At 39.9% G+C, this 12,709-nt stretch overlaps 1 protein-coding gene across 4 annotated transcripts in view; it reads left to right on the top strand.

Moving 5' to 3' along the window:
• The first annotated feature begins 1,021 nt into the window (after positions 1-1,021).
• Positions 1,022-12,709, top strand: part of DTX2 (deltex E3 ubiquitin ligase 2) — a 29,591-nt gene continuing 17,903 nt past the window's right edge. For 2 of the 4 annotated variants that reach the window (XM_026708531.2, XM_026708530.2), the window contains exons 1-3: positions 1,022-1,135; positions 6,057-6,439; positions 9,179-9,797. In XM_026708531.2, coding sequence (XP_026564316.1) covers positions 6,160-6,439; positions 9,179-9,797 — 899 coding nt within the window. In that variant the 5' untranslated portion in view covers positions 1,022-1,135; positions 6,057-6,159. Of the gene's footprint in view, positions 1,183-6,056; positions 6,440-9,178; positions 9,798-12,709 lie in introns of all 4 variants that reach the window. The other 2 variants (XM_087927067.1, XM_087927060.1) reach the window with 2 other exon arrangements.

Below are 12,709 nucleotides of genomic sequence, written 5' to 3'. Positions count from 1 at the left end.
GAGCTTCCCTGCACGCTGTGAGCCATGCGCCTGTAAATCGTCATCAGCATGCTGTGTGCAGAGATGCAGCCTTTGAAACAGCCCCTTTTTCCTGCTTTTTTTAACTGCAGCTGTGCCTTGTTCAGCTGCTGAAGTTGAAAAATCAGGAAATAAAGATCAGGTAAGAGCCCGAGTGGGCAGGTGGGCAAAAACATCAGCAGACATAGGACCGGTTCTATGTCTGCTGCTCTTCAAAGCTACCGGTTCTACAGAGGTGAACAGAACCAGTAGAAACCCATCCCTGCACTTAACCATCTTGGTTGGCAATGGTAATTTTGGGCTTAGTTGTGGTCATAAGTTGAAAACTACCCCTATTGTAAAGTTGCAATCAAGATAAATTGTATTATTTCAGTACAGATCTCCATGCAGTAATGTTTATATGATTAAAAATTATTTTTTGTTACTTAAAAAGCTTAAAAGTATTGAAAATAAAAAGAGGGATGTAAAAATTTCTATCAATATGAATTGCCATTTGGGATGTTAGCTTTACCAGTATGATTTAAAGTTCCATCCAAAAATAGAAGGTATGTTACACAACCCATTAAAGTTTGAACTACAAGCAATCTGGACACTTTGTTGCTGGAAATAGCCTTGGTTAATTTGGAAAGCTATGTATGGTTAGCATCTGGATTGGGAGCTATAATATCAAGGCTATAGGCTCGTCTTGGAAGAAATAAAATCACCTCAAACCTTCCACAACTGCCAAGAAAACTACTGTATAATTATAAAATCACTAGGAGGCGATTTGGTTTGAAATAATCTTATCAACTCAGTAGACAAGAGTATAAATTTGTTAAGAGAGAAAAAGGCACAGTCGACACACCCACCCAGAGTCTAGTATGCCACTACCCAGGATGCACCGCGGCAAGAAGTCCGCACCGATTCCTCGGAGGGGAATAGGCGGGACCCGTGGCTTTGAAAAGACTACATTTCCCGTGAAGCTCCACGCCACGCCCCCAAGCATGGGCGTCGAGCAGGAAGCGGAGGACAAGGCTGACCCGTGCGCATTTCCGTCACCTGGAGGAGGCGAATGCGGGATTTGTTAAGAAGTCGCCGCTTTTTCCCTTCTGGAGTGTTTTCCCGGTAGCCACTTCAGGTGAGGCCTCGGCTGGTGGGGTTGATGGCGGATTTCTTTCCAAGGAGGTGAGGGTAGAAGAAGTTTCCGAATTCTCTGCCGAAGAAGGATCTTGGAGAAGGCTTTTCAATCTCCTTTTCAGTGGAGGTGCAAGGAAGTGGGGCTGCTTGGGCTCGTATGTTGCCTTACTTCCAAGAAACTGGGGGGTAGAGAGAGAAAGGGGTTCCTAATCCTTTACCCCTTTTTTTCTCTCGCTCATATTTTGACAGTCACCCCATAGTACCTTAAAGTCAGCGTTTCTCAACCTTGACAAACTTGGGAGACGAGTGAACTTCAGTTCCCAGAATTCCCCAGCTAGCATGGTTGAAAGATTGAAAGAGGGAATGAATGTCACGTTGGGGTGGTTTTTTTCATGATGGAGGGGGAGTTGAAGTGTAACTTTTAAGTCACCCCATCTTCAGCATGTGATGAAATGTGTATGCTTTTGTACACTACTGCCTTTCTCGAGAAAGCATAAGACAGTAAGTAGGGTGTTGGCTTCCTTCCTTCTTTTTGTCCCTGTCTCGGGGATAATCCAGGCTGACCATGATAGGAGCAACCAGGAACCTTAGTTTAAGAAGAAAGAAAAAAAATTCTCTGTAGTGGAAATGTATAGCTAAATCAAGTTTCCTAGTTGCCAGTCATCACATTCACACTATTATCTCGGGCCAAAAGAGGGGTGGCATTATGATGATTATATTTTTACCCTAACCATCTATCTACAGTTATCATGCATAGTTTATTATAATGAGTGGTCCTTTATTATGTCCTTTAGGTTAATTACTTAGTTTCTGGGGTTTGCTCTTGAATTTTCCTTTGTAAAACAAAATAATTAGTTTTATCTTTATGTGTCTGTTTTAGATTTGCCCCCTTTTCATATATTTTTTCTAAGAAAATGTCACTGTGCATACATTATGTGTGTGTGTGTGTGTGTGTGAACTCAAGGCAGCAAGACATAGCTAATATGCCTGCCTTCTCTTTTCCCCACAACCCTATGTAGTGGGACAGTCTCTTGAGCCAAAAGGAACTACTGTGTATTTGGTAATTTGACCTCTTTTGAACTCAGATCTGTTGGAGGATAAACCATTTTCCTTCCCAGGAAGGAAGCTGAATTTGTGTAAGAATGGATATCTTTTCTGTTTAATGGTCATAATAAACAAGCATGTGGTATCTTGTCGGGTAACGTGCTATATCTTTGATTGTTTTCTGTAAATTATTACAAGACTATTTGATTTTATTTAAACATGCAAATACATACCCTATCTGTAATTAAAAGTATCTATGTCAGATTTTCTCTCCTAAAGTAAAGAGTATATTTGTATATATGAGATAACCTCAATGCCTGGAGGTACTATTTGCTGCTGAAGATTATGAATTTGCCCAAAATGGCTTTTCTTGATAGTTACAGGCCACTGGACAGTCTTTCCTCTGAACCATTAGGGTGGTTCAGATTTGATGGTAATTGTTTTATCATCAGCTTTTTAGCATAGGTAATGCCTGTGCTAAAATTGCTAAGATAGGGAATTCTCTTCATTCCCCTGTTTATGTTCATATAAAAATGTAGATGTTGATAATAATGTGTAAGAAATGGGAAAGAAGAAATGATGGATACCATGCCAACATTTTCCCAGTTCCTTCTTCTCCAATGTATGTCCTTTGTATTGTAATCTCCAGTCAACATGAAAGATGGGATACAGAGCAATGTGCATGTTTCTCTTGAAGGCTTCAGGACCAATTTCCAAAAAGTAATGGATCATAAAAATGGTAATAATGGATAGAATCTGTCGCCCACGTTATTCATAAAGTACAGTAAATAATCAAATACTCCCTGACTTATATTGCTAGGTATCCCTGTGGAAAATCCTAAATGATCGTTGTTTTAATTAACTGATTTGGGTACTTAGTGTGAATCATTTGATGAACTCGTAGTGAACCATTAACCCACCGAGTCATACAGTGTGCTAAGAAATGGTTTGTGTAATAATGGTTCTTAAACCAAAAGCAACTGTCATATACTACAGTAATATGTGCTTAACTAAAACTACTCAGATCATACTATGGCTTAGGACAATATGACAATCTTGGATAAATCCTGATGTTTTTCACAGATTTAAAAATGGCATACAGTTATCCCTCAGCCATTGGTTTATGTATCCAAACTCATAATTTATAAAGTTGTTACAGCATTAATCCATAAGGCATAGTAATACTGAATTACCTTGGAGCAAGTAAGGTGAGGATTACTGTGTCCTCACCTAGTTTGCAATAACCAGGCATTGCCTCTAGGCAACCAAATGAGGAAATTAAAATGCAGTATTTTTTCTGCTTTGTAGTGATCTGTAAGTTAGTCATGATTTATTTGTTTATGCTCATGAGGTAGTCCAAATTAAGCTAAGATCACACAACACACTATGAGAGCAATTAATCAACAGAACAATTTGCCTCCTGGAATTATAGGTGCTCCGAGAATAAACTGGACAACCATTTGACTGGGCTGATATAAGGCTTCTGGATTAGAAGATCCTGGAGGTCCCTTCCAGCCCTATGATTCTAGAATATGTTTTATTTTGTATTGATTTAGTGTATTGTGCACGTTACATATTTTGGAGCAGATCAATATTTTTAGAGTTGCTTTTTGAATGCTGCTATAGAGGAAAGCAAACAAACTTAAGTATTTGAACATGCAATATAGATTGTTTGCTCAGTTTGTTTGTTAGAGATAACTGAATACAGTGCCCATTCTGGGTATAATGGGCCAAGAGAGATTTTTATGTAAATAACTGAGCTATAATTCTTTCAAATTTCTGTATGCTGTAAAATCTGGGAGTTGAAAAAATATTAAGAAAATGTAAAGTAAAAGGTTTCAGTCCATGGGGGGAACGATGCACATAACTAGGTATGATACATTGTGATATACATGATGAATATGATGTGGCAGTTTTATTGACAGTTCTTTAGAATATTAAAAAGTGTTCCTGGATTTTCTCAGATTAAATTAAATTAGTGCTGGTTGCATTTGAATCTTTCAGAAGTGGCCCTGTATTACGTTGCTTTTGCACCACTAAAGACTACAATGAAAAAGAATTACATGTAGTTTTCAAGTTACAATCATTCCTTTAACAGCCATTCAAAGTTCTGAAGGTGCTGAAAAAAAGTGACAACCTGTCCTCGCACTTATGACCATTGCAGCATCCCTGTTACCTGATCATGATCCAGATGCTCGGCAACTATTGCATGTTTATGACAGTTGCAATACCCCAAGGTCATGTGGTTTCCATTTGTGACCTTCCCAGCTGGCTTTTGACAAGTAAAGTCAGTGGGGAAACTGGCAGAGAGGGTTGCAGATCACAGTCATGTGATGTCTTGCTTAGCAACCACAGTGATTTGCTTAACCACCACCGCAAGAGTTGTAAAATTGGGAGTGGTCATGTGATGCCTCATTTAATGACCACACCACTTAACAATTTTTTTCTGGTCTCTTATGGTTGTAAGCCAAGGACCTATGTACATCAGTGTACTAGGAATGGGGAGCAGGAAACCTGCCCCTCTACATGTGTTGCTGAAATGCAATTTTAATCATCCTCCCCTCTACCAGAATGGCTAATGGGAAAGGTTGCTGGAAGTTGTATTTCAAGAATGTCCAGAAGGTCAAAGTTTTTTTTCCATCATTCTTTATATCTTGTATAAGCTGTTTGAGGCAGAGCCTGTCTTGCTCTACGCTGTCACAGATCCTGTATTATGCTAAATAAAGTTAGTAATAGCATTTATTACAACTATTTAAAAATTACTTTGCTGTGTGCTGAGATCTTCAAAGTATTGTACAGTTGAGAATAACATTTTTCTCCTCCCCCAACATCAACATCTGGCATACCTGTAGGTAGTCCTCAACTTATGACTGTAATTGAACCCAGAATTACAGTTGTAAATTGTGCCAGTTATTAAATGGGTCGCTATGTGACCTAATTTTATGACTTTTTCCCCAGTACTTGTTAAACGAACCCGTTCTCTGCAATGGGTGATTTTTTCCCAAAGAAATCAGAAGTAAATCCTGGTTTCTGGGGAAAAGAAAACCATGAATCATGATCAGGTGACCCTGAGATGCTGCAGATGTCTGCAAATGCCAGCCAGTTGCTGAACACCTGAAATATAATCCCATGACCATTGTGGGGGGAGGGTGGCCATCAAAATGTTGGGTCGTAAGTAGCTGGAGGGAGGTCCATTGTAACTTTGAACAGTTGGTAAATAACCTCAACATAAACCGAGGACTACCTGATTTGCTGATTTGCTGCCAATTAGTCCAATTCTTTTTTTTCCAGATTGTTGGGCTCTGTTTGGTATAGAGCCTGGTCCCTCTAGCAGGATATACCAAATCCAACTCAACCCTATTTCTGTTTGGTCTAATATATTGTGCAAATCCAGCCATTGTATCTAACCATAGGATAAATCTCGTAGTGCTAGGGATAGCTATTTATTTTAATAACTGTGGCAGCAAAGACATCACTTTCCAGTTCTCTCTCACTGCTACTTAGTCACCTTTCTCCCCAGCAGTGATTTGTCTGCTTAATGTTCCAGGAATAGAATAATGGGCTTAAATTACAGGAATGGTGATTATGGTTGAGTGATAGGAAAACTTTCTAGCTGTAAGTACAATTCATGCAGCGGAACTAGGATCAGATTTCTAGAGAAGTAGAAAGTACATTCAAGCAGACATTGTAGAGACAGCTCTAAGACCTAGAGAGATCCTTTGTATTAACAGACTGTAGCTCAGAAATTAAAGGGCTAAATAGAATCTGTCTCGGAAGAAGTGATATTACATCCGACTTTGCACAGTAGGTCAGCTGCTAACAGCTGAGAAACAATGGTTGATATCTCATGATTAACATCCTTTCTCTTTCCCCCACAGGTCTGTCAAGGTATTGTTGCTGAAGATGACAGTTTGGATTCTGGATTAACACCACTTCCAAATTCCTGTCCCCTTTCTGTAAGTGGGCAAAACCTATTCAGAAATGGCAACTTTGCCAAGTACATCTGCTGCACCTCCACCATCCCTCTCGGATCCAGGAGTGGCTGTGTGGGAGTGGCAGGATGAGTTTGGCAGGTGGAGGCCATATCGAAGTAGCGTGTGCAGCTACATTGAGCAGTCTTTCCAAGTTCTCATGGTAAAAGGCCGGCGATCACTGGGAACTTGGCCTGTGAATGGCAGCATACCCTTGGGACAAGCTGATTCAACTCTGGCTCCCTACATAATTGACCTACCGAGTCTCACCCAGTTCCGGCAAGATACAGGTAAAAAGCAGCTGCATTATCTCCTTATCGATATAGCTTAATAGTGGACACATCCATCATGATGTAGAGCAGTGTTTCTCAATGGTGACTAAGGAATTCTGGGAGCCCATACAATAAAGTTGCTTGGTTAAGAATAACTTTGGTAGAGCATTCTCTTCTAGGTACAGTCTGAAGTACTGAGAAAGAGCTGTAAACCTGGATTAAATCTTATTTATTAGGTTGCCAACATTTTCTTGGCCTCGGGTTTTATTATGAAATATAGGAGAATGGTATCTCCCACAAAACAATTCTAGCTTTATAAAGTAATAAGGGCAGACTTTGTTTGTTTACCCAGCCGACTAAGCCATAATGGGGTTTGTTTGCTTTTGACTTAAGAGTATTGTATGTGCTGAGTAAATTATGGCTTGTGAAACAAATATTGGCTGATGTGTGATGTGTGAACCCATTCTTGTTCTCAGATAGCTGTCTTCTGAATATATCAGTGCTAGTATATTAAATAATGCAAAATAGCTGACAGCCAACAGCTACCTTCAGGATATCAATGATGGATACCAATGATAACTAATCATAAAAGAGTCTGTAGTTCTTTTAAAATGAGGGCATTCCATTTTTTGCAGAATCCTCCCTCCCTCCTCCCACATAATACAATGAGTTCTGTGTGATTTTTATGCAGCCCATTAACCTCTATAGCACATCAGGTGGATTTTATAAAAAATAAAGCAACCATCTGCAAATCATCTGAAATACGCCCTGTGAAAAAGACAACTCGGGACTCTTCACAGGAAGTGAGAGAAAAATGGCAGGAAACCGCCTTTCCTGAGACAGCAGGAAGCAGCAGCTTATCTAGAAATGGGCTCTAAGCATTTAAAGTCTCATCTGAGAGCAGTGAAGATAATGGCTACATGAACGAAATGAGGGATGTTGGTGGCGTCTGTCTGTGTCCCTCCTACCTGTTCATTGCACCAGTTGATGCCATTCCCATCCCCACTGGAGTGGCTTATACATGTAGTCCTCAACTTACGTTCATTCATTTAGCGACTGTCAATGCTGTTATAACTTCATAACAGCATTGAGAAAAATGATTTATGACCAATTTTCACACTTATGACCCTTACAGCACACCGGTGGTCATGTGATAACAATTCTTGGCAATTGGCATATATTTATGACGATTGTGTTGTCCTGGGGTCACATGACCAACTTTTGTGACCTCCTGCCGACCAAAGTAATGGGGGAAACCAGATTCACTCAACAACCCTGATACTAACTTAACATCCGCACTGATTCACTTCACAATTGTGCCAAGAAAGGTTGTAAAATGGAGCAAAACTCACTTAACAACTGTTGCTTGGCAGTGGAAATTTTTTGGCTCAACAGCGGTTATAAGTTGAGGACAAACCATATAAGAAAAATGGCTTTGTTCTTTATGCTGAATAATGTAATTATTTGTGACAGACTTTGGTGCCTTTTGGGGCACATTTCAATCAGTCTTCAATTCTGGCGATCGCCTGGGCAAGTTGTGCATTTTTCTTGGCAACATTTCAGGTTTGACTTGCCACTGCTTGCTTTTTAAGGCTAGGAGAGATTGACTGGCCCAAGCTGTCTTCGTGCTTACTATGGGACTAGAATTCACGGTCTCACAGTTTCTATCCTGATGCCTTAACCACGTCACCAAACTGGTTTAATTTATGACAGTATTTAATGCCTCAAAAATGAATATAGGCTGCACTGTTGAGACAGTTCCTGTCCTCAGTCTCCAACTATAAATAACATGATACAAAGGAAAAAGGAAGGAGGGCAAAGTGAAGCGAGCATTGTTATATTGTGTGTATTAAAATAACTCATAGGTAAGCAGTTAGCTTTTTATGCAAAAGAAGGTAAAGCCCTTTGATTTTCATATTACCTTATCAATTCAAATACAGTGGAAGTGGACCAATTTCAAACTCGACTTTAACTTTTGAACCTGATTCTCAAAGAAGGGATCCTACTTAGTAGTGCTGTCATGAATGCAAATGCTCCTTGGTAGAACTTTGGGCATTTCTTCTGAAAAAAATAATCAGATAGCTGGTGATTCAAAAGATTTTTCTATGTCTGATCTGACTGGAGGGACTGCTGCAAAAATTGAAGGATCAAATTTCTTGCCTAAGCAGGGGGTTGGACTAGAAGGCCTCCAAAGTCCCTTCCAACTATTCTTGTTCTATTTTATTCTATTCTATTCTAATAATGCAGGGGTGTCAAACTCAAGGCCCTGGGGCTGGATCTGGCCCATGGGGCTGCCAAAGAAATAACAAAGGACCGGCCCGCGATGCCTCTGCTAGCGAAAAAGGAGCTCACGAGGGCTGTGCATGGCCCTCCCGAGCTCAATTTTTTGCTGACAGAGGGTTGCAGGAAGCTGTCACAGCCGAAAACAGAGCTCAGGTACCCGTTTTCGCTGGCAGAGCGCTCGGGCCGCCACAGGCGCCCGCCCAACACCAGTGATATCATGCTGGTCACACCCATCTTGGCCACACCCACTCTGGCCCTTAGAGGTCAAACACAACCTTGATGCGGCCCTCAATGAAATCGAGTTTGACGCCCCTGTAATAATACATCCCGCCATTCTTTTTTCCCCCTTCCTAATCTAATGTGAACGGGAAATATCACTACAAATAATACTCAGTTTCCTGGACTATGCAAAATTTAGTTTTAATTTTGATGTCTACTTTTATATTTTGATTTGTCATGATTTTTCCCTCTTAGGGACCATGAGAGCCGTGCACAGACATGTCTTTCAGCTGGATTCGGCACCTGGACAGGGAGTAGTTTGGGAGTGGCAGAATGATGAAGGAAGCTGGTTTCCATACGAGATGAACATTTGTGTATATTTGGAGCAAGCTTTCTCTCAGTGTAACCCTCAGGTGGATCTTGGGCCCTTTGGTTACAATTATGGGATTGATTTTGTATCACAGACTCAGACTAATAAGACCACAGGATACCAGCGAAGAATCCGTCGGTGTGTGGACTCTCCATATCCAGTAGCCGCAGCCACAGGGCCTGCTCACAATGGGCCCACTTGTTCATGCCAACAGTGCTTGTCGAATAGTGGAACTGGCCCCATAACCTCACGTTATCGGCACTCAATGGTAAATCTTCCTGGACATTCATCAGGAGCGAGTCCCAAATTCGTTACCGGTATACAGGGGGCCAATAGAAACTCAGGACTCGGTGCTTCTCTGGTGGGCTTTGTGCCTTACAATAAACCAGCTCTCTCTGGAGCAAGATCGATGCCAAGATTGAACATGCAGAGTGCAGGGTCAGCATCACAATCGGCAGCCATTGGTGGGTCCAGCTCAGCGCATACAGCATCCAAAGGAACCAGGTATGCTTTCCTAAGGGCCTTCCAGCTTTGCTGATGTTACTGTCCCATCCATGAGTAGGATTATTTATAGACTTACCTGCAGTATTTTTATCTTGCTTCTCAGATACTTATTGACTCCAAGAAAGGCTCATGTCGATAATAAAACTGAAGAGTCATTGTGCCATCAGGAATCAGATCTGTTTTATCATTGTTTGACAGTGTCCTTCCTTTAAATAGCACTTGGTAGCTCTTGATTCTTTGGCAAGTAGAAAAAGCCAATGGTCCGAAACTGCTGGTTTTTTGCTGATGGCTTGGAAAAATTGCTTTTCCTCTTTTTCAATATCATTCTAGAGAATTCAGTTTCCCAGAAGCTCCATATCCTGATGGGAGAAGCAAAATTGCAAATTTATTTTGCTTTTCAGGCCCAGGGAAACTGCCACTGAAGTGAGTGAGTGTCCTAATGTTTCAGATTCATTATTTCATTAGGTCTATAATGATTACAAGTGCATTATAGAGAGATGGAGGCTTTATGAATGATGTGGATTTGAGAGCTAGTATACTCTTCTGTACGGGCCAAATGTTAAGGCAATTGTTGGTGCAGTAGTAATTGTTGATGTCCTGAGTGTAAATTAATACTGCGCTTGACCAAAATGAAATAATATTTACCTGGCAGAAGGTAAATTATGAAATTTGTTGCCGGATGGTATTAATGATCAACTCAGGTGACTTTGAAATGGAATAAATTCGTGCCATGTGAGGCCCTGGTTTATATATTCTAAGGCAATGTTTCTCAACCTTAGCAAGTTTAAGACACAAAAACTTCAACTCCCAGAATTCCCTAACCAGTATAGGAGTTCAAGTCCAGGTGTCTTGTCAAGGTTGAGAAACATTGTTTTAAGGACAAATGGGCTTCTTGCTTCATTTTGAACTTCTAAGTGACATCTGGCCAGCCAAATTTAGAGGTAGTATTGAAACAAATAACCATTTGATAGCATTGATTGATTGGCCCTTGGGCCATATCAAAGTGCAGAATTCCAGAAACAAATTATTACTGAAATTTGATAAAAGCAATTTAAAATGGAACTGGATAAAATACAATTTAAAATGAAAATGGAATAAAATACAATAATTTAAGATATAGATAAAATTTGATAAAATTATATTTTGGTGTTACTCCTACAATCTACCAAGCTTCTCATCCAAGAAGCTTCCTCAGTTCTGACTGAATGGTGGAGAATTGATTATAATTCCTTCCATCCTCCACCATTCAGTCAGAACTGAAGAAGCTTCTTGGATGAGAAGCGAAATGTCTTCAAGGAAAAACAAAAGAAGTCCAGTTGCCTTTTGAAAAAGCACCTTTGGTACAGATATGAATATTTTATATTCAGGTGATTTAACTTGTAGCTATGAATTGGATTTGGCAGTTGGGCATCCACTGTGCATTGAGATTCAGAATTTACTAACTATGAGATTTTTTTATATATATTGCAAGTTCTAAACAGAGACCTGTTTTTTGAAAGCTGTGCTGATATTTCAGAACAAGGTATAAGCTTAAGCCAAGGAAAGGGCTATTTCAACACCAGGAGACAACATTAGACAGCTTTTGTTACTATCTCTACATAACAGCACCCCATCGGAAGCATGTAATTACTTCTGTCTGGGCAAATCTAACCTACACAATTAGTAGAAATCTGAGAAGGAAGGCAGCAGTAGCTCCAATACTTGGGCTAGGTTAGTTTCCTTGCCTACCTTTTCTTCTGTCTGTGTTTCAAATTAGAGTATTTCTCTTGTATTTTCAGCTGGCCAAAACAACTCTATTTTGTGTTACTCTCTGCTTCCTGTCTATATATCTTCTGCTGTGTACTTACATGGAAGCATGAAGGGATATATGTGTGGAAAATGCAACTGATTCAGAGTAAGTCATAGTGTTTATTCTAGAATGGGTGTCAAACTGGCAGCCCATGGGCAGGATGTGTCACATGCAGGCCACGCCCATCCCAGCTCCATGAATGGGAAAAATGTCATGTGACAGCAATGTGACGTGGCGAGTTTGACATCCATGTTCTAGAATATTTGATTTTGTGTAGCTGATGGCAAAGAAGACTTAAGAAGATGAAACAAATATGGTTCTCCAAACACCAAATAATTCTCAAAAAGAAGAGAGTTCCCATGCAAACTAGATGAAGTGCTGACACCGAAGAGGAAAAATACCAAGGATGCGTAAAAAGTACCAAATTGGTCAAGCCTTTCCAAAATGATAAAAATGGATTGCAAAATGATAAAAATGGATTGTAATTCAGAGCTATCATATAGAAATAGGTGCTGGTGCATGATGGATTTCCTGCCTCACTTCTAGAATTCAAATTTAGCCAGTTGGTTGAACTCTGAATTATATATTGGTATATATAGGTATGATTCCAAAAGTGATTAGGGTTGTAAACCTATTTTTGTGCCTATACAGTACTAAGAATAGTATGCAGCATTGGATGTACTATAAATACCCTCTTAATGTCTGTTTCCTCTAATAATAGTACTTACAAGACTTTGAACCTTTGCTCCTACCGTAGTTGCACTTGTGTGAATAGGGAACACAAAACCTGTGTGCAGCTATCAAGAGTATTGTGTGCTGGACTACAATTAAAGAATGTACTTTATGTTATAATAATGTATGAAACCAGGAAATTCAGGTAGTTCTCAACTTATGTCCACAAATAAACCCAAACTTTCTGTTGCTAAGTTGTTAAGTGAATTCCCCAGCCAACCATGCAGTCTTAAAGTTGCCAAGGTTGGACACTCCTGATTTAATTGTTTCAAGCTTGCTTAAAATTAACTGTTTCTCTGGGGAAGAGTGGCAAACCACTGAGTTAAATCATCATCTTCCCCAAAAAATCATCTGAAACCTGTATTTTTCCTTTAATTAAAACCAAGCTATT

Source organism: Pseudonaja textilis, chromosome 1, assembly GCF_049901715.1.
Source record: "Pseudonaja textilis isolate UNSWEBS1 chromosome 1, rPseTex1.2, whole genome shotgun sequence".
In the NCBI taxonomy this organism is placed as follows: Eukaryota; Metazoa; Chordata; class Lepidosauria; order Squamata; family Elapidae; genus Pseudonaja; species Pseudonaja textilis.
The sequence above is the reverse complement of the archived record's forward strand: the minus strand, read 5'-3'. Positions and strand labels throughout refer to the sequence as shown.